Raw genomic sequence first — 22,661 nt, forward strand, 5'->3', positions numbered from 1 at the left:
CTTAAAAAAGAAGATCATCCACCTGAAATTTTGCACTCCATTAAATTAACAGTCGAAGGATGTGTTTTGAACCTGCTGAGTTTACTTCTATAGACAAGGACTGATAACAACAAATACATGTATGAAAACAGACATGTGTCTTTAGCACTTGTCATCTCTGAGGCTCAGGAACTGGAACTGGCAATGGGTGAAGAGGCAACTGGTTGTGTGTGATTTTCAGCAGCCAGTATCTCAGCTCTGCGTTGTCTATCTCCTAATGATGACTGCGTGGGAGGGCCAGGTCAGGAATGGTTTCCACTCCAATGCGTTGATTGTGTGACTGGCAGTGAGCTCAATTAAAGTATAATAATCTGGTAATCTCTATCCTTTTTCCATTCAGGCTGCTGCACGCTGAATAGAGCCAGTGAAAGACTATAGGTTTTGAAAAGTAGGTGAACTCGCTCCTCTTTATCTGGGCGGTTTGTGTCTAGTCAAGTAAAATGACAGGCAGGAGAGACAACTCCCCAAAGCTTTGCTTCCGTGGCTTGCATCATTACTTCTGTCTGTGTTTCAATGCGATAACACTTGCTCTTTATTTTCCTTTCTAGGCTGCGGATTGGATTTCTAGTGAGCTTCTGACCACGAAGGAAAGACAAGCTGATGCGAGAAAGGAGACATGTCCATTACAAGAAGCTGCTGCATGCCCCATCTCCTGGTTCTCCTCACATTTGTGTTCAGCGTGGGGAGAGTTGAGGCACAAAGAGCAGGTACGCGGTGTTCAGCTTACTGCCTCCTGCTAAGTGGCTGCTGGGGCTTTTATGTGGCTGAGGAGCTGTCATTGCTAGGAGGAAAATTATAATTAAAAACCAAACAAACAAGCAAGACATTTACTGCTGAAAAGATACAAAATAGAATTTAGGGATGGAGATAGCTCAGGGATCAAGATTATGATTTGACTGGGGTCTCTGGTTCTGCTGTGGGCTTAGAAAGTTTAGCTCAGGTACCCAAAGCAAGGGGAGGAGCACACAGTTTACTCTGGATATGCTTCATCTACCCTGCCCTGGCGTGGACATCACTTCTATTGCCTTCAGTGGGTTTCGGATTAGACATGATGAATTTTCCTTTTATCTGGGACTTTCCTAGTGAGATAAACAGGGCCAGGGCACTGTTTATACCCTCTCTTGGGTCATACTCTTTAGCTGCTAGCATGGTCCCTGGCACAAAACAGCCTGACCAGGGAAGTGGTTGAGTTACCAACTCTGAAGGTGTTTAAAAGATGTGTAGATGAGGTTCTTTGGGACATGGTTTAGTGCCATTGAGTTAATGGTTGGACTTGATGACCTTGAGAGCCTCTTCCAACCAAAATGATTCTATGGCTCTGATTCTGTGGCTTTTGGCCCATGCTGATGAGCACGCTCCCTGAAATGTCACTGAGTGCATTAGGGGATGGTGAAGCTGAGAGACTCTTCCTATAGTCAGTCTTGACAAGGACACGTTGTTTTTTGGGAGGTAGCAGGAAGGGTTTAGTTGTCTGGCTGTGAATGCTGCTATACCTTAGGGACAGAACATGCTTGTAGTTTATTGGTATAAAAGTGCAAAGGTACTTTGAGATGGATGCTTTCTGTCTCTTTTTCTAGGAAAGATGCTGTTCTGTTGCCTTGTGTATTTTATAAGAAAGAAAAGGATTTTTTAGATCTTCTCTCAGTCTAAGGAATAGCTGCTTTATAGTTTTGTTATGTGATCTATATAAGGCTGTTTTGGGTGAAATTTAACAGGAATAAGTACTTAGTAACAAAACAAAGTGAAAGCTCATCTTTTTGGCTGTCTATAGATCAGTCACAGAAAGGAAATGGTGGTACCATTCATATGTTTATTATGTGCTTACTTTAAATAATTTTGGACTTATGACTTGTTTGTCAACTATTTTTATTAACAGTATTGCAAAACAGTTGACTGAGTGTCTCACTGGATGAATACAGCTCCTGGAATTATGCTTCCTTCCAGAGAGTATTCATATAATTACAAAACTGGAAGTTCGCTTTCTATGAATTATCTCCCATATTCCCTCGACTTGAACTGTTTCTGCCAGTAAACAATATTATTATAGCATTCTTGGAAAGCAATCAATTTTGTCAGCAGTGGACATTACTGTGCTAAAAATGCAAATTAATATTTACTAAAAGCTTTTCTGCAGCACTTCATCTCACTGCTATCAGTTCTGTAAGCAAAGAATCACTGACTCTAAGAAAATGATCCTGAAAGACCATCTTTTTCTTCCCTGCAATACTGCCTGAAATAGGTATCACTTTTTAAACCTTAAACCTCTCTTGTTTTAAGGCTCATTGCCCTTAAACACCAACAGGATTCATTTTATCTATTCTGTTTGGTTTTGAATTGCAGTCATCTTACCTGCTGAGAGTCATTAAAATAAGCAATAGCAAGGTCTCTAGCTTGTGGGTTTTATACTTAAACATTTATATTCTCTGGTTAGTCTCAATTAGTATTCTTTTAGACAGAATAGATTAGTACAATAATGAATTGGGAGGGGCAGAGTGGAGATCTCTTGCTTACACTTTTTTGTTATATATTATATCCTCCACATTCTGCAAAAATCCAGCAGAACTACGCTTGGCAGTCTAGCCAATATACACAGATGTAATGTAACTTACATCCCATAATATAAAAATATATATTCAATCATCTCCATACTCTGATTACCTTTGAGAGAGCTTTTCCAGCCAAAGTTTTCTTGCACTATGGCAAGGGACAAGCATTCCCTGTCTTGCAAAATGCCATCACAGAACATGATCCCACATGGAAAGGTTGTTTCCAACAAGATCCCATATGGATGGGTTATTCCTGCTGTGATCCCAGCCCCATGTGCATAGATTGTTCCCATAGATACTGAAGGAACAGCAGCACCTGGGATGTACCCTGCTGTGGAAGATAACACAGCAACAGGACATGCTCATGTTTCATCATCTCCTACAACACACCAGGTCTGTATTCAGTCACTCTCACAGCCACCATGAAATACCATGAACACTGACCTCAGCATTATAATGCCTTCCTACAATGCTTTTATCCTTATCTGGAGGCAAATCCGCTTCATGTGGCTGAGCTACCCACACTCTCCAGTGCAGTGGGCTGTTCTGGGATTCCTATCCTCTTGAGAGCAAGTGCACAACCTCAAGATGATCAAAAGCACCAGAGCTAAGTAATGAATTGTAAGGTCAAATTTGGTTGTGGGAGAAGACTTTATGACCTTCATGTAGGCTTGAATGCTGGAACTCAGTGAGGTAATACAGCAATGTCATCGTTCTGCCCATCTTTGGGTAGTATGTACTCAGTGCTTGTGAGGCCACACCTCGAGTACTGTGTTCAGTTTTGGGCCCTTCACTGTACAAATATATTTGAAGTGCTGGAATGAGTTCAGAGGAGGGTGACAAGGTCAGTGAAGGGTCTAGAGCACAAGTGTGATGGGAGCAGGTGAAGGACCTGAGGCTGTTTAGCCTGGAGAAAAGGAGGCTGAGGGGAGACCTTCTCACTCTCTACAACTACCTGAAAGGAGGTTGTAGCATGGAGGGGGCTGATCTTCTGAAGAGCAAGTGATAGGACAAGAGGAAATGGCCTGAAGTTGCACCAGGGAAGGTTCAGATTGGGTATTAGGAAACATTTCTTCACAGAAAGGGTTGTCAGGCATTGGAACAGGCTGCCTAGGGAAGTGATGGAGTCACCATCCCTGGACGTGTTTAAAAGGCATTTAGACAACGTTCTTAGGGATATGGTTTAGTGGTAGAGTTAGGTTATGGGTGGACTTGATGATCTTGAGAGTGTCTTCCAAACAAAATGATTCTATGATTCATTTTTCTGTTCACTGTCAAAGAAGTGCTTGACTGGATGAACTGTGTATGTACCTCCATACTCCTTGGTCTGTTCTGGGGGAAAAAAAATCCTAGTCCTCAGCTAACACCCACATTGGATGTATTTACATCAGTGCTTTAGCTCTGGTCAGGAGTGTAGCAAGGACAGACTACTTCCTAAAGGACAGGGAGCCAGGAGCTGGGGGTGTTCCTGTGCTGGAAGGAGAGGCTCTTAGCAGCCACAGCCTGTCCCACCACTTCCAGACAGGGAATGGGGCAAGCTAGGGGATGGCAGACAGGCTCAATGGACAATCCAGATTCCCAGAGAAGCTCATAGAGATGAAACAGGTCCAAGATGAAGCCAGCAAGTCAATCAGCAAGTCAAGGTGTGAATCAGGACTAAAGACAGTATCTGGGGTCGGGCATTCTGCAGGGAAGTCCACAGAAATGAGGCAGCTCTGAGGTATAAGTCACTGGTGGACATTTAGTTGCTGGGATCAGGCTGGAACTAATCTGATTTGAAACCATACAAACTGTGCAGTGGAATGTATCTTTTTAGTGTGTGGAGAACTAAACTGCCCTCAGTGGCATACCTTGGAGTTGTGCATTTTCACAAGCACTCTCAGAATTTCAGACCAAAAGAGGTAGGTTGGTCATTCCAAGTCAATGCTCAGAGGAGGCTACTAACATCGTTGTGGTAAAAAAAGTTGGGAGAATGAGGGTTCTGCAGTGAAACAGGAGTCAACAGAGCAGATTTACTCTCAGTGGATTTGGTTAGATGTGGGATACCAGCTCAGATGGTGGTAAAGCATCAGGGTTTAAAGGCAATTGTTAATAGCTTAGGGGACAGACATAACACCTCCAGTTCAGTGGAACAGTTACTCTGAGAGAAATAAAGTGGCACAAGCACTGGTATGGACCAGCTCTTTGTCTTGTATCGTATGTGTTTTGTTCTCCACATGGTTGGTCAAATTAACATTTTACCATTGTTTCAAACAAGCGGTTGTACTTTGTGGGATGATGTGAGACAAGAACTTCTGGAGAAACAACGGTTGGTGGCTGAGACCATAGACAAACTGTGTAGAGCAGCTTTCAATCTTGAAACTCATAATTTGTTAGGGACTGTGGTCTATAATAGTGAATTAAATAAACATCTGTATATATATAAATTTTGCCTGATTTGGGCATTGTGTTGATAAATCTTTGGCATCTGTGGGACATTTATGATGCTACTGCCTCTTGTCTTGCATATATTCAGAAAGAGCTAGAAAGCATCTCCTGGGAGATCTATGTTCTTGGCAACCAGCTGACATATATATGACCAATCTGGCTTCATAGGGCAAGCAAGCTGCAATTAAAATACATTTGCCTTTTGGATTACACAGACCTCAGATTACAAATATCATGACGAGAGCCAAAAGGTTGTTTGTAGGGCTGAGTTTTTCCCTTACAAAACAACTGCCCTTTGTTGCCAAGAAAGCCATCCCTGTATTCAGTGAGTCATCACATTCAATAGTCAGTGGCAGAGAGCCTCAAAATCAAAATAATCTTGTTATAAACTTGCTTCACCAAGATATCATGCTGAGCAAAATAACTGCTTTTAGCTAAGCGTAAATAAATCATAATGTTAATGCGAGAGGGAACATGAAAGCTTTACTACTCACCATCAGAACTGGCATAGGCAAGGTCAGGGCAGGTCTCTTGATCCGCTAAGGTCATTTTAGAGATTGCCTGAGCAAAAGCACTGCAATGAAGTTTGAGAAAAATAGCTTCATATGCATGCAGATGGTATAGGTGAAAGATTGAGAAGAGGTTGTTAGTACTGCAGGAAGAGAAAGGGTTTGCATTTCAAAGCAGAGTGTGTGCTGATCTCCCATAGATGTCCTGGAACAGATGAAGTGAATTGCAAGGAAGAAAGGCTGAGAATCTTCACTTTCTCTGCAGGACAGGGAGAGGGTTTGCTGCCTCCTCCAAATTGCTCCCTAGGGAACCATGCCTAGAGAATATTCACTGTGTCTGGTACTGTTCTTTCATCTTCCCTTAGCAATATTTTCTGGTACACTTGCAGGTTGCAAGAATGTTCACTATGACCTTGTCTTCATCTTGGATGCCTCCTCCAGTGTCGGGAAAGAAGATTTTGAGAAAGTTCGACAGTGGGTGTCTAATTTGGTGGAAACTTTTGAGATCGGCCCAGACAAAACCCGTGTAGGTGTGGTGCGGTATAGTGATCGTCCAACCACAGAGTTTGACCTCGGAAAGTACAAAACTCGTGAGGAAATCAAAGAGGCTGCAAGAAAAATTAAGTATTATGGGGGTAATACAAACACTGGAGATGCTCTCAGGTATATCAACACTTACAGTTTTTCCAAAGAAGCTGGTGGGAGGCTTAGTGACCGGACTGTTAAAAAAGTGGCTATCCTTCTGACTGATGGAAGAAGCCAGGATTATGTCTTGGATCCAGCCACTGCAGCCCATCAGGCTGGGATTAGGATCTTTGCTGTGGGTGTTGGCGAAGCCTTGAAAGAGGAACTTGATGAGATTGCTTCAGAACCAAAGTCTGCTCATGTGTTTCATGTCTCTGATTACAACGCCATTGACAAAATTCGGGGGAAGCTAAGAAGACGTCTCTGTGAAAGTAAGTAGAGCTCCAAGTCCTTCTACACAGTTACAATAGGTTCAGTTACCATGTACATATGAAAAGCTGTGATTGCTTTCTCTAATGGTTATGATCCTATGCTGATAATTCTTTATTTTAGTGTCTTACACTCCGTTCCATTCTGTAAGAAGTCATTTTACTACGTGGAGCATGATGAAGTGCTTGCTTCTGGGTTCTTCTGTTCATGTCAGCACTCAATATAGGTCAACTTCTAGTGGTCAACTAGGGACCAAAATACAAATTCCCTTTTGGTTCTGATATAGTCCAGTTACTTTATAATAGTTTGGACTACTGAATATGAAATGTGGCATCTTAGTTATACACAGAATTTGGTTCATTTTTTTAATAGGAACTGAGGTTTTCCCTGTTATTTTCTGTCATTATACTGTGAAAAGAGTGTTCTAGATGCTGCTATGAATGATCCTTTAAGAAGCAGAAGGATACTTGTAGTGTTCTACCTTTCAGCATCCCAACTCTACTGACAGCTGGCATTCACTGGTGCTCTGGCTATCAATCACATGAACCTTGGTGATAATTTGAGTGGCTTTTAATGGAGATTGGTGTGTGAAACTCACACTGAGTAAATGAACTTTGGTTGTCAGGTGAAAAGAACTGCAATGGCTTTATGGCTATTATCTCCCAATACTTTAAAGGAAACGGCAATCACACAGCCTTTTCTCTTTCCACCACTGATCTTGGTGATGACATAAACATTACCTGGTTTTGCTGCTTTTCTCTGTGTGTGTTGGGATAACTGTGAGTTCTTTGGGTCAAAATCATGAGACACCACTCTGGTTTCTAGGTCTAAACTTGAGAAACAACAGATGTCTCTGTGATACTATAACACATTGCAGTGTTACAATGACCAGCTCTGCAGGCCAGAAGCTTGTGTTCAAGTAGAATAGAATAGAATAGAATAGAATAGAATAGAATAGAATAGAATAGAGAATAATTTCAGTTGGAAGGCGCCCACAACAAACATCTAGTCCAACTGCCTGACCAATTCAGGGCTGACTAAAAGTTAAAGCATGTTATTAATGACATTGTCCAAGTGCTTCTTAAACACATCCTTCATTCTGAGAGTGACACCAGTCACTCTTCATGGTGCAATAGTGGGTTTGGCTCTAAAAGGGTAAGTGAAGGGGAAGGATTTAATTTTATTAGATACAGGGAACTTTTAAGGGGAAAACAGGCTGCCACAGGTATTGGTTGCATTGTAAGTACAAAGGGAATCAGATCGTTATCAATGAACATTAATAAGGAAGGGAGCAGAGAGGAGGGAATTAGCTGAACAAACACCAAGTAGACGATGTGCACATATCAAGGATCACCCAGGCAGTGATGTAAAGGACATTAACAGTGACAAAGGTGAGTATTCAGGTACATGGGACATAGTGAATGCAAGTGGATTTTGAGAAGTGGATGCAGGGTAGAAAGAGGGGTTATCAAATAAATCAGCAAACACAGGTGCAATGGACTGATTTCCACAGCAACAGAAGTTATAGTAGACAAGTTTTCCATATCTATTTCTGGGTGGTGTTATTATGATCCAGGAACTCTGATGAGATGCCGTAACATCCTTAGATCCTTCATTCCAGACGTGATGGGGGACACCTTCTTCTCAGTGTCTGGCCTAAGTCCTTCTCGCTGCAATTGGTGTCTGGTTTTGTCCTGTTTTCATTGGATATCAAGAAGAGTTAATGCTCTTCCTCTGTACATCAGTCTTTCTGCTTGGAAGGCCATTACGTATCTCCCTAAGTCTTTTATTTCTAGATTTTAAGCAAGAAAAATGCCCTTTGTCACTCTTCTCATATTTATTAATTTAATTTGTTAGTTTGCATGCAAAATATTTCAAATGGACATAATGTTCAGATCATATATAAACAAAGAAGAAACTCTCGGTGTCACTGAAGCAGGCCACTGAAGCAGAGGCAACAGCATCACCATCAGCAGAACTATTAATGTAGAGATCAGGTAACTTTATTTTTTATCTGAATACTTGAGGTGGAACTGTTTTGGGGAGTGAGAGAGGACTGGTGGAAAACAAGACCAAGTGTTTTCTTGTGTGTGTGCCACTTTTAAATTTCATATTAACACAGTAGGAACAGGAAAGGAGATCACTGTAAGGGCTATGCCTTGCACAAATTTAGAAGGTAGAACTTCTAATAGCTGTTGTAATTAGCTTTCTGTGGTTTTAATAATGGCATTGCATAAAACAGGAACGCACAAACGTGGGGGACGTGAAAGGGGCACATACCAGGCTGCTGTTTAGTTTGTGCACATTCTGAGACACAAGCATATATTGCCACAGTCAAGTTAGGGTTTTAAGAGACATAATCCTTTGTGAGCTCCTGAGAGACACATGAACCAAAGAGCAGAAATGGCAGAGAGAAAGATTTTCGTGGTACTGACCAGTGCATGATGAGTCTTCCAGTTCTTATACTGCTGCACTACCAAAAAGTGAACAGTTGTGCAGTGCTACGAATACCAGATTTCATGCCAACAGCTGTTCAGCATCACTTGCCTCAGGTCTCACTGGACGTCTGTCCTAGACTCAGTCATTCCATCTTGCTATATTTGACCGAATTTATCACTGAGAACATGTCATTAAGTGCATTAATAGCATTTTAGCTCTCATTTCATCTTGTGGAAGTAAGCATAGCAGAATCAAAAGATAACATGTCTGCTCAGTGGGATATTGTGGCAGTGGGAGATATTTTCGCCAAACATCTCCATTACATTCTTGACTATAGTTAGCAGGCAAAAATGAGGGATACTTTCACAGGAAAGCAGGAGAGATACATTCTGTTAAAAATTCCAGAGATGCTACATGCTTCTTAAATAGGGTTTCTGCTTATATGCTGTAGAGATAACAACAGGCAGCTGTGGAATATTTAAAAATATACTAGCATCTGCTTATGGTAGGTAAATAGGAGGAATGTGTTTGTCAAAGAGAGCTAATTGCTTTGATTTCAACACAGACTTAATTTAAAGCTGGATTTGGTAAGTTAATGCATGTAAAAAGTTGTCAGCCTGGCTTGAAACTGGTAGCCCTAATTTTTAACACTATCATGTGACATTTAAGCCTCAATGAGGGGAGATGTTTTAATGATCTAAAACACCTGTACCTGCTCAGAGGTAATTGTTTCTTAAAAAACCTGATTGCAGTGCCTTGGATGCTGTAATATTTGAGTTTACCCTGTTGCTAGTAAGCCAGACAGGTGATAAGATAGTTTTCAAAGCTGAGCAAAAACATTCTCCAGAAGCATTCTGGCTCTTTTCTGGTTCCATAAAGCAGAAGTGTGTGACTTGGCACCCTTGGAGTACATGGCATGAATGTGAGATTACTAAGCCTCTGCTCTACTGCAAAAGCCAGATTTCACAGCTTGAAAATAAATTTGGCTTTAGAGGTACAGTCTCTGGTAAGAAGATATATATATATAGATATACTTTTTTTTTTTTTTTTTTTTTTTTTTTCCTACAGCTAGTAATAGGAGAAACACAAGCAGATGTTTTCTAAGGAAGTACTATAGATGAATTGTGCTTGGTATTGGTCTGTGTCCAGTAAGTGACTTTCATGTATAATGTAGCCCTTTCTACAAGCAGTTTTTAGTTGTCTGTCAGCTTGATGAACTCCTTGCCAGGGTGAGTTCCTCTACAAATATGTGGAAGACTAAGCGACTATGTTATATTATGAATTTCAAATGCTTTGCAAACACAAGGAAATCAATCTGAAATGTTTCAATGATTGGTTGGTACCAATGGTTTGTCATTGATTTTAGCTGATATAGTGAGGTCTGTGATAAAATACCAAAAGGAGTCACATATTCTGATGATTCATAACATTTATTTTTCTATTCGTACATGTCTGTGAGTTTTGGTTGTGTATGCAGTGCATAAAAAAGTCTTATGCAACCACTGTTCTGTTTCTGATGCAAAGGACTTCCAGCCTTCCAAGCAACACCTTGAACACCATTCAAAATAATAATCTAAAAGCTTCAAATACATCTCTTTTTTTTTTTTTTTAATTAAGTCAGCTTTGCTCAGGTTCATGATATGTCCACAGAAGAACAACAACGTGTTTCTTCTTGGCATTCAATGTTAAAAGTCTCTTGCACAGAGAGCATGACAAAGGGTTGGCATATGAGCTGCTGAATCTTGACTGACAGCTCCTAAGAGACTTATCAATATAGTCAAATCTCACATGAGTACTGAAATATCTGAACACATCAGCACCTAACAGTATCTGCTTAACTGTTGACTTCCAGTTTATACTTCTCATTGAGCTCTGAGATTTTACTCTAAAAGCATTTATTTCTAGATATCTTTATATTAGACCTAATGGAATAGGAAAGGAGGCACAACTCAAGCTGACAGGAGTGAGAATGCTAAAGTATTTAATGAACTCAATTGTGGTAGTAGTTTTAATTATTTTAGTTTGTTGAGAAGAATTTGTGGTCATGGGAATTTGTAAATTGGTTTTACTTTCATATTTGGAATCTCACTTTATTTGGGTTCTTCAAAAGTTCATCTTAGAGGTAGTTCCAGGTCTTACTTGGTCTTATTACAAGAGCTCTTTCTTGTTCATTGTTAAAATGGCTTATAGAGACATCTTACAAATTCCTGTAATCTGGCAGAACTTGGTACATGCCAGAAATGCATCTATACATTTACTTGGAAAAATCTGTGGCACCCATCTCCATGTTGAACACAGAGAAGATTGAGGTGTTTTGGAGAAATAAGTCATGTCTAACAGACTAGGTAAAGTCTGATTAGCACAATATATTACATGAAGATAATCTAGCTAACTCTTGTGCTTTTAACCCATGTATACACCACAGCTGCCACAGGTAGCGTTCTTAGTGGGATATACCACATTTGGCTGCTTAATAGTACGTCCAGGCTAAGTGCAGCTACTAACATGCACGATTATGATTCTCACTTGAAAACCTAGTCACTTCCAGATGGTTTGGGAAGTCTGCTAAAAGCTCAGCAGATAACTGCTGCTGTTTTAAACATTGCAACTAGGCAGTGACCCAGCTTCTGCCACCTCTAATATCTCCTATTGCTTCTTGATGGTCTTCTCCCCAGCTGCAGTGGTGGCTTTCTAAAGCTCTGTAACATCTCCAACTTGTAGCAATCTCTCATGTCACAGATGACAGGATTGCACGTCCTTTCATCACCACATTTGCTGGCTAACTGCTGTTTCTTGTGAAGGCATGAAAGGCCTGTGACAGAATTTACAACTGTTTTATCTTTGGTTGAAAGCGAAGGAAAAAAAGAACCACTTTTCATGGATGATATGCCGGGAGGACATAAAATATTTGATGGGTTTAATGGTGATGACATTATACAACCTTCTTCTGCCAGTGGGGGGGTTGAAGGACAGCCCGGTATTTTGGATTACGGCTCTAGGAAGCACAGCAAAGAAATTCTTTTTCTCTTACAGCATTTTTTTTTGTTTTCAAATCAAACTCCTAAAACTCTCAGATCTGATTTTCTTCTTGGCCTAGTCATCACCAGCTTGGAGCATGGAAGTTCCAGAGCTGGTGTCTGGCACGCAGAAATCCTTGATCTCAGGGAGGGAGCAGTAGCTGCTGCTCGCTCCTCAGTTCCTCCACAGATCATGCTGAACTGACTGTTTACCCAGATCATGGCTACAGTTCTGTTCTGCCATTGTGAAATCTCCGTATCATTTAAAGAAATTCCTGTTTTCCTTGGGTCTCTGGAATGAATAGGTTTATTCTGAGATTAGCAACAGTGCTGTTTTATGACCAGTTAAAACCAGCACTGCTGCTAAAATAGAAAGTCATAGTATTCCTAACTTCCCTCTCCCATCTGCCAGCACAGGCATTTATGTGTCCCCACCACGAACTACCGCAGGGAGCCAATGAATGATCTTATTTATTTCCCAGATTAGTTTTTACTCAGATTTAGTTCACCGTGCAGCCACATGGACATTTGCTGTCCCAGGGGAGGAACCGGCACAAGGTGAGAACAAATAACAAGGGGCAGGAGGAAGACCTGGGCAGCATCCTTTAATCTAATTCTGGTTCATCTCAGCTTGATGAACATTAGCCAAGGACTTCAGAAAATTGAGGAAAATCCACCATGTGCACCCACTGTGAATGTGAGCCTGTGATCTGCTCTCCTCTGGTTTAAGTGTGCATAAAATGTATTTCTAGGCAGGTTCTTCCATTCAAACTCCAATTCTAGGCTTCAGCACAGCTTGCTTGCCTTGAATAAACAGCATGCTCAACAAAAATATCCCACTGCAGACAGATCTCTTCATGATTCTGTACCATTTCCTTAAATAGGCTTTTCAGAATGCATAATTATTGCTGCTTCACTACTGACTTCTGGTTGCCCAGGGGGCTAATTGGAATGACAGAGCTCTCCCTTCTTGGAAACACACTATGTCTGGTTGGGAGCATCTTGCCAGGGTTGCTGGTAGGTGGGATGAACAAGCTGACCACCACCTTAATTTAGATGCAGACTGTCTGTCCGTCCCTACGGGCAGCACTTTGATATTTCTGTGATCCTTCAAGCAGATACCTTCTTTCCTCTCAAAATGGATGTTACCTCAGTTACAGTTTTGGAAAATGATTTATCAATGTATTTTTCTTCCCTTGTATCTTGGAAAAAGCAATGACTTAGGCATTGCCTTCAGGTGAGGAAGACAATTCAACATTGCAGCAGCTGTGGCCCAATTTTTGCTGAGGCAGCAAAGGTACAAATCCAACAGTCATCCAGACAACAGCATTTTAGAAATCAGTCTGGGACAGAAAATGGTGTTCCTTCTACTCTTTTTTTTTTTTACAGTTGAGAAAAGGAGGCTGTTCCAAACCTGCAGCTTCATTCAGATCGCTTAGAATCTTAATAAGGGGCTTTGAAGACAGGTGTATAATTAAATGAGACCAATTAAACCTCAACTTGCTTATCCCTGGTTTCTTTCTTCAACAGTGATGTACAAATAGTAGCATCATAAACCACAGACAATCACTTTTCATAAAGCAATACATCTCTGGGCTGAAAATGTCTTCTCTGAAATCACAGAATCTAGCTGAATGATAACATCTTCCTAGCTTGTAATAGTTTTTCTTGCATTTCAGACAAGAAATCTGTGTGAACAACGTTTGATTTACAGTAAAACTAATTGTAAAGGCAGAGAGAAGATTAGACTCATGATAAATAAAAGTAACTCCCAGAAATTCAAAAGAAATATTGAGACAATCAGGAAAAATATGGGTCTCAGTGGCAGCAGAAATTATGTCTTATGAAAAAGTAATGTGCCATTTAGCAAACAAAAAGAGGAAAAATATGGTGGCTATGGGAGACATTTCTAAATAGTGTAGGAATTGAACAGAAGTACAGAAATAGGAACAGGCAAGAAACTGGAACATATCGTCATGTGCTGAAAGTTATTGGTAGCTTGTTTTTCAACAACACCTGCAGCCCTCATTGATTTTGCAGGAGCTGTGGGTGCTCAGCACTTTCAAAATTAGGCTGTGGAGCCCAATACTTATCCAGCTGCAATCAGAAGGAGGTTTTCTGCCTGCTCCCATGGAGTCCAAATGATGGGATAAAAGAGAGGGCTCATCCTTGGGGCAGCACTGTCTATCTCAGTGTTTGCTTTCTGATGGAATTATAAAGAATGTTCAAGTAGAAAGAACAACCTCTGAGGCTGGGTAGATGCTCAGCAGGAGGCTGGAGCAAGGCACACAAAAACCTCTAAGGTTTCAGGTTTAGTTACAGGCTTCTCTGTCCAAGGAAAACAGAGAGATGAAGAGAAAACCCTTGCCATGTGTCCTCCACAAAGCTAAAATGTTTTAAACCTCACCAGCTCTTATGCCATCAGGATTTTCTTCCTCCTTCATTAACTGGCCCTAAACTGACATTAAACTGAAAGGCCTGCCGTTTGGTTTTTTTTTAAGCTTTATGTAGCTATTCCCGTAAAAACCTAGTTATATCTTTCAGCACAGGCTGTGAATGGAGCTGGACTATCACCTACCCTAGTTAAGCACACCTGCAAGTTAAAGATTTACTCTTCTCACTCTTGATTTGGCGATGTACTTCAATTTAGGACAGGGAAAACCAAGTCTGGAAAGACACTATGGAGATTAAGTCTCAGTTCTGCCGAAGGAGCTGGTAGAATTTACTGCAAATCACAAGGAAGTGTGAATGTTTGTCAGGGCATGCAAAACCTCATGCAGTGTATCAGAAGTCCCATCATATTATACTTTTCCTGGAATCAGGCTGGTTTCCTGAATCCCGCAGCTTCTTATGAAATTAATGTTTCTGTAAATCTCATATAGCAATGGTGAGCTTGGTCTCCTGGCTTGCATGTTCAAGCCCCAAAGCCTTATGATAAATAACTGCAATGAGAGCTGCAGAATCTAATGAAGGAGCTTGGAGGTACCACAGGGGTGCAGGGTCTTGCAGAAGGGACACAGCCACCACTGGTCACAGGCTGTTTGTGACACTTGGGCAAAAGTTTAGCACAAAATTTATAGCCTGGGTAAATGGCTACTTTCTCATCAAATAGCTTCACTGGAAAATTCGTGACCTTTCACCGTGTTGTATTAAGGTCTTCACATTACCTGAAAGTTAAACTGATTTTGGAAACAATTTCACTGATGGGAGTGAACTGTAAAAACAAAACCATGCTCAGATCTAGATAAGCCATCACATTAACACAAAATGGGCAAGACCACCTATTTTTAAGATCTGGGGTGAAATGGTTCCTTCCAGTTCTGTGTCTTGATGAGCTGTCTTTAGAAGTCCGTGTTGTTTATTCCTGTGCACAGAACAGAAGCAAAGCTCATCACTGAAATATCTAAGGGCTTATTTTGAAGCTGTAGGTAGGTCTCTGATGCATGTGTACATTGTGTGGACTCTCTGAGAAAGAGATCTTCATGTTATTACTGGAATTCAAACTGAAATAGCATAATAATTTCCTTTTTCATCCTTTTCTTCCATTGAAGTTTGTGAAGGTTATCAGCCCTTGCTGTCACCAAGTTTCAGCTTCTCATTTTGTTTTTAAATGAACTGAGCCAACAGGCAAAATTGAATTGTAATGTACTAGTCTGCTGAGAATATTTCTTCCCCAGTGGTAGAGCTGAATCGTGGTTTAGCTGGTGGGCTATTTTTGTTGGTAAATTATAGGGTTAGTGCTTCAATCCCATCAAGTTCCCTAGAAGTTACACCCAAAGCCCAAATTTCTTTTCAAATCAGTAATCTTGTTTACAATGTGAAACAAAAGCAGTGGGAGCATTTCCAACACCTAGGAGGACTGCTTTTTGATAATGGAGTAATTAGGTTTTTTTTTAATGCAAATAAGAGATTGTAACAGGCTCAGCTATATTAGTGTAGTTACAAATGATGGAGAAGAGCTCAGAATTTTGCATAAAATGCCTTTTGACGTACTCTCCATTTTGGGAACGGTGGGTACTACAGCTAATGTTGACCAGAAGTAGGGAGGGTATTTTTCAAGGGAGGTACCTCAATTGGATACTCTGGTTTTTGTCACTTGCTGTCCTAAACTGTTGAAAAGCAGCCTTGTGTGATGTCAAGTTTCAAAACTCTGTTCATTTCATTACAGCTTAGCCAAACTGACTCTAAATGTTGACTACTATAACTTGATCTGTACTCTAGGATATTAAAAATTTTATATATACAATATAGTTGTGTGTCTATAAGACGTATATTCATTTATATATTATATATATATATAAAACTCTGGAAAATAAAACCATCCTTTCAGCCAGGAGCATCAGTCTTTTTTTTTTTTTTTTTCACAGTGAGGTAGATAAAAAGCCATAACACATTAAAGCTGTGGTTAAGATGAAATACAGGGCATTTTTGCTTCAGCGTAACTACACGCAATCAACCCAATCCACCACCTCTGGGTGAGACTTCGTTTAGCTACACTGCAGTAGAAATTACCGTGCTTTGTTCCCCTGGGGTTTTATAGCAGGATGGATAGCATATATTAGTTATCTACTATGAAAACGTCTCAGTTTTGGCAGTGAAAGCATAACATCTCTGTGAGAGGCTGCAGCACTAATATAACACTAGTAGGATGGTGCAAAAGAATTTCAGTCACTAGTGCTAACGCTTTCTGGCAAATGACTAATAGCTTGAAGGTGTTTCTGAGTTTAAAACAGATGTTGGATGAGAATTGAGATCCATAAGCTGAATTAAACAGGATAGTATCTTTATATTCCAGTATTTGCAGTGGGATTCATATCACCTAACTGCACTGGCCTGGAAGTTATTTGTCTAGGTAATTTTGATAGTCAGTAGAAATGAATAAAAACCTCCAGAGAGTGATTCATTCTTTTTGAAGAAGACTACCCAAGACAGGTGGCATGATTCAACCTCTGAGTGCCTTTCCTCTTTGCATTAACTTCTGAAGCAGCTTGGATAGCTTGTTTGCACCAGATTCCTCACTTCGACAGCCAAAAGCAGGAGCTCAATCTTTCCCTGCCACGTTCCGGGAATACAATACTATTTGGCTCCTTATGCCAGTAAATCAGTCCGTTGGGATTTACATTAGTGATGTGTAGATAGGTCATTGTGGTTGCAAGCTCAGATGCATGTGTTGCATTTCTCATCCAGCTACATGACGCTGCAGCATTTGTGCAGTTGCAGGAGAGAATGCCAGTTTAGAGAACTATTGTCAAGTGTTGCCATATGTTTTGGGTCAAACACTGTACTGCAAAATTGTACTTCATTCCTAAGGGACTACTCCTGTGAGAAGAATTGTTTCTTCTCCCTTATCTTGGGCTTTGTCCTAAATGTTGTGATAAATTGACCCTTGAAGTGAAGTGTGTTGTGATACTACCTGCTGCAGTCTGTTGAGTCATTATAGCAAGGAGATAATGCTTTAAAAAACAACTAATGGCTGAAATACAATTAAGAGTAACAGAGAGGGTGACAGCTTTTTTAATTAATGTTGTTGAAAGACACCTTTGCTGCAAATAGCCTTTTTTCTGTTAATTGAAGCATGAAGGTTGCATCCTGACACAGGCCCACAAATCCGCTCTTGCTTAATGATATTTCTGGTTTTCACTGTAACAAAGTCAAACCCCAAAACAAACTGTGCTCTGTTGGAATCAAAATGGGAAGAATGCCAGTTCAGACCAGCTCATGTGTTAACCAGCTCTGCCTTACTAGTCCGGACGATTGTCCTCCCATACAGACAAGCTAAGAATTCACTTGTAGGACCTGGTGGAAAACACTCAGTGAAAAAATTGCTGGTGTGTCTTGTGGATTTGGGGCTATGAATGGGACTAGAAAGCTGGCAAGCTACTTCGAACAAGTGGAGTTCCTAAGTATGGTTTAGGTAACAAAAAAAGTCTTTATTCAAATTTTTGACAAATTCCCTACAGGTGCCATTAGCAGAAGTGTCCATGTGAGCGGTGGCTCTGCAGTAGTCCCTGCTCTGCTGAAAGGCAGCATGGCTTGTTTTAAATATTTTGAATGTCTTATATAAGCATTGCACACATAATAAGGAGCATGATAAAGAGGGGATGTGCTCAGGGCAGACAGTCCCAGGGGACTGAAATGATCAAGACTAGGCTTTGAGTCTCAGATTCCTGAAACACAATCTCAGTGCTCTCTCTACAATTACCTGAAAGGAGGTTGGAGCATGGAGGGTGTTGGTCTATTCTACCAAGTCACAAGCAATAGGACAAGCCTCAAGTTGTTGCAGAGAAGGTTCAGATTTGATGTTAGGAAAAACTTATTCATGGAAATGGTTGTCAGGCATTGGAACAGGCTGCCCAGGGGACTGGTTGAGTCACCATCCCCGGAGGTGTGTAAAAGATGGGTAGATGAAGTTCTTAGGGACATGGTTTAGTGACTGTTAGGTTAATGGTTAGACTTGATGATTTTGAGGGTCTCTTTCAACCAAAATGATTCTATGGCACAACACATTGCAGCACAGGGGTAAGAGAGGTCTGCTTGGCACTTTAAGAAGGAAAGTCCCTTAGGTGTCGTGACTAAGAACCTTGGATATCCATTTTTTTCAATTCCTGGCACTATGTTTGCCTATATATATTGTCAGTGCCCAGCCCCAGGAGTCCTGCTTGAGTGCAAACACTGCACATAATGGTCCTACCCTAGTTCAGTGTGTCAGTAAGCTGCAATCATGATTCCCCTTCCAGAGAAATGACCCCCCTCCTGCAGCTGTGAACCTATTAGTTCAGAGCTTGCTGCTTCAATGAAAAGGCTAACAAAGTATAAAACCAGAAGGAAGTAATCATTATCTTAATCTGTATCACGTAGGCCATGAGACTTACTTGAACTGTGAGTATAGGACATTTCATGTAAAAAGGCAAAATGTCCTAGAATATTTTACTGTGTTAGTTACAAATCAATATATTTAGGGAGGTATTTGTGAACAATTCCTCAAGCTATCAGAGCTTTGTGCTGGAATAGTGTCATGCATGTTGATTTTTAAAATATCTGTTTAAGGACTAGTGTGAAATTTGCAGAGCTACAAATCTTTCAAAAATTCAACATCATTTCCACTAGCTGTTCTTATTTGTGTTAGCAAGCATAGTGGCTGATGCTTGGCTTGTTTACTTATCTGATAAACTGTTCTTTGACTCTATAGTCGTTTTGATAAAATCCTGACAAATTAATTTCCTTGGGCTAATGTTATATTTATAATGTATTTATCACCAACTGAATATTTACATGCTCACAGTTTTATATGACGTGAGATACAGTGAATTCACCCAATATAAGATGATACATAGGAATCTCTAAGTCATGACTGGTTCAGAATCAAGGAGTATTATCATCTATAATTACCAGCTTATACTAGAGTGTGGGATTTTTTTCATTGTAAATCCTTTTGCATGTTATTATCCAGTTAAAAATAGTCCTGAGTACTTGCTGACAGCACAAAAATACAGCATAGGACCACTAAACAAATGGAATTACTGGATGAGGTGCTACACCCTGGCACCACATTCAGCTCTACAAACTATTTTTGATTTGATTACAGTGCTCAGTTAATTTGACTTTGGAGATGGCTATATTCCTATGTTTTAGAGCAGGGGACCTGTAATAAGGAAAAGTCTCATCTTTTTTCTTTGATTTTCATGGGCATGTGCCTTGATCATAAAATGTTATACCCTTCTAGAGTTTCCAAACCCATCTCTTTGTCTGGGGCAAGAAAGTTTTTCTTTTTCATATTCTACTAGAATCTGTTTCCTTTTATTTTAGTGTTCTTTTACAATTAATGGTCTTAGTTTAGATTATAACTAAAGCAGTATGTTTTATTTTGGGACTCTCATCTAGAGCACAGAGTAGTTTAACTCATCTGTGTTTATGCTCAGTAATATCTCACTCCTAATTATTTTCCATGAACTAGTAATGTAGCAATGTAATAATTGTTTAATGAACCAAACATCTGAGAAAGTATTAGACTCTGATTTGCCACAACTTTTTAATTATTTACATCAATTCTGAGTGAGTCCAATGGTTTTCTTAAGCTCACACAGCAGGGCAGTAAAAGACTCCAGAAAAAAAGCCTTGGCTGACCTGGTTTACATGTGGTGCAATTCCCTCAACTAAGGGAAACTCTAGAGATTTTCCATGATGATTTTGGTGCACCCAAGCATAAAGATGATTCGTGCTGGGGCTGAGAGATCCTGGTCTAGCATTTAGCCTCTTCAGTCCTAAAATAAATAAATAAATAAATAAAAAATGTCATGTCCCACTAGCAGGGAAGATATGTGAAATAAATCTAGAAATTATTCTTACAAGGTCGTTTCTCATTCCTGGGTATATGTGGTATGGGGTGGGGTATGTCCTCACATCTCCCTAATGTGCTTCCATGGTCCAGTACTCAACGTGGGCCTGTCATGGCTCTGCAGGTTGCTAGATGGTGTTTCTGCTCATGTCTCTTCTACAGTTGATTGACAGGTGTCACCAGTGTCATGCCACAACAGTGCATTGTGGGTGCAGTTCAGGGGTGGTACAGGGGCACTTGAGGCTGTAATTGTTAAAGGCTGGCCTTTTCATCTTCTGTTCTTTACATTTTCTTCTCAATAATTGTCTTGTTTCACCACAAATGTACAGGAGAAAAAGAGCTTTTCAGGAAAAGTGTTTTCTACCCATAGCTCTATGCTGTGGTGGAATGAGAGGGACAAATGTCAGGAATAGCAGATACATTTGTGCCAATAGGTTCATTGTCACTGAGGTTGGTTTGTCTGTGGTTTCCCCCACCCCTTCATTATAGCATAAGCTTCCAAGAACCTGTTTTCGCCAGAGAACAACGAGACTGAGTTCATCAAGGATGCTCCCCCCTTCACCTGTTCATCCCAGGGACCCACCTCCTGCAACTGAGTGGTTATAAACCGAGCAGGAGATGAATTATTACTCACGTTACTAAGTAGAAGGTGCCAGTTCCTCATCTGATTGTGGATAGGGTCACTGGTTGGGGACTCCACATCTCCCAATGGACTCAAGCATTCTCCACAACCCTACCTTGAAATTAGCTTTCTTTGAAGTACAGGCTCTACCCAGCATCCCTTCTTTTCTCCACTTCTGCACTCAGTTCTTTTTATAGCATCCACTATTTTTTTTTTTTAATCTATATACATGCTTATATATATATATTTAACTGGAAGGGAATCAAGTGATTTTCTTTCAGTAAATGCAAATAAATTTGGGAATAGAAACCACAATGGTGGATAAACATGCTATTCATGCTGGGTGGATCTGTACTCCCACGGGGGGAGTGGAGTGTCCTAATTTCAGAATAGTACAGACTGAGTTTCCATTAAATTGGTAGATGTTTAATTATATCATTTTGCCTGGGAAAACGGAGAATGCAGATGTGTCTGCAATGTGTCTATAATTGTATAGTCATTTCTGTATTTTTGGAGGGAGTTTGGTGTATTTTTCTTGTTTTTTGTTGTTTTTTTGTTTGTTTGATATTTTGGTTTGTTGTTTTTGTTGTTGTTGTTTTGTTAGTTTGTTTTGTTTTTTGTTTTTTATACATTCTGAATGATGTTCGTGGGATTAGTAGGAACTATGAAAAAGCAGCTGAAGTCAGTAAATAGAAACCAGTATATGGGTGTTTTCCTGCTCTTAGGTTGACTTTTTCATGTCACTTTCTGACTGAAATGTCACGCTGGATGCCAAGTTTGATTCTCCCTATACTTTGGGGTTTATAGCTTAGGTGGAACTGTGCTAAGGTGACAGTGTGAAGAAGTGTTTGATGTTATCTTTCACCTAAGAAAAAATGTAACACAGGGCATTTAAGCTTCCCTGCGGGATACACTCATTCTGCTATGGCAGCTCTTTTCAATGAAGGTGAAGCATAAAAAGATGAAATACAACTGTAGGAGATGGATACTCTGTCAGTCAAAATGGTCCAGCTCAGGAAGTGATTCTAGTAAGGTACAGCCTGGCAACATGGATTCAAAAGCAATTGCATTTAGCAGTTTATCTACATGTATTAAGTACTTAATGTAAATAATGTAAATAATAGATTTGATCTACACATGCTTTGTGTTTGCCTGGGCAGATACTTTGTGATGAAAACTTGGACTTGCTCAGTATTTGTGCAAGATGACAAGAGAGTCATGGCGCTGTGGACTTGTTACTGGTGCTGCTTCCAACATAACCCCATTGAAATATGGTCATGTCCTTAGCTGTTGCTTGCACATCCTTCCTTTCAGATCATCAGAAAAGCTGTGCCCATAGTCTAGTCTGATGTCTCTGTTTTCAATGTATGAGTCCAAATTCATTCCTGCTCAGTACTTGCATCAAGTAAGACTTGCTTCTGACCAGGGATGAATCTGACCTTTCATCAGAAGAACTTCACTGCCCAGATATTATACTTCCATTCCCTCTTTATGTTTTCAATGTTGAGTAAAAGGACAGTACAGTCTCTCTGGAGCTTCTCACCTTTATTATGTTTGGAGAAACATGATCTCAGGAATATATTCCGATTAAGAGAATAGACATGGTGGGTTTTTCAGTTATCTTAGTCTAAGGAAACACTTGAAAATATACTTTCACTACAAGGCTGCCCATGTCTTTAGTGTATCACTCTTTGTTTTGGGCTCAATCTGAATCTTACCTTTAAATTACTCTTTTATTTGGAGTTGTAAATGCCCTTGCACTGATCTAGAAAA

The 22,661-nt window shown here is 40.2% G+C and overlaps 1 protein-coding gene across 1 annotated transcript in view; it reads left to right on the forward strand.

The window, feature by feature from the left end:
- Window positions 1-655: 655 nt before the first annotated feature.
- The window catches only part of COL22A1 (collagen type XXII alpha 1 chain), a gene marked incomplete at both ends in the record, with an annotated part of 197,763 nt that continues 175,757 nt past the window's right edge, over window positions 656-22,661 (forward strand). Inside the window, 2 exons of the mRNA XM_080339502.1 lie at window positions 656-746; window positions 5,911-6,477. Coding sequence (XP_080195628.1) covers window positions 656-746; window positions 5,911-6,477 — 658 coding nt within the window. The remainder of the gene's footprint in view (window positions 747-5,910; window positions 6,478-22,661) is intronic.

Source organism: Nesoenas mayeri (assembly GCF_963082525.1).
Source record: "Nesoenas mayeri genome assembly, chromosome: 2".
NCBI lineage: Eukaryota > Metazoa > Chordata > Aves > Columbiformes > Columbidae > Nesoenas > Nesoenas mayeri.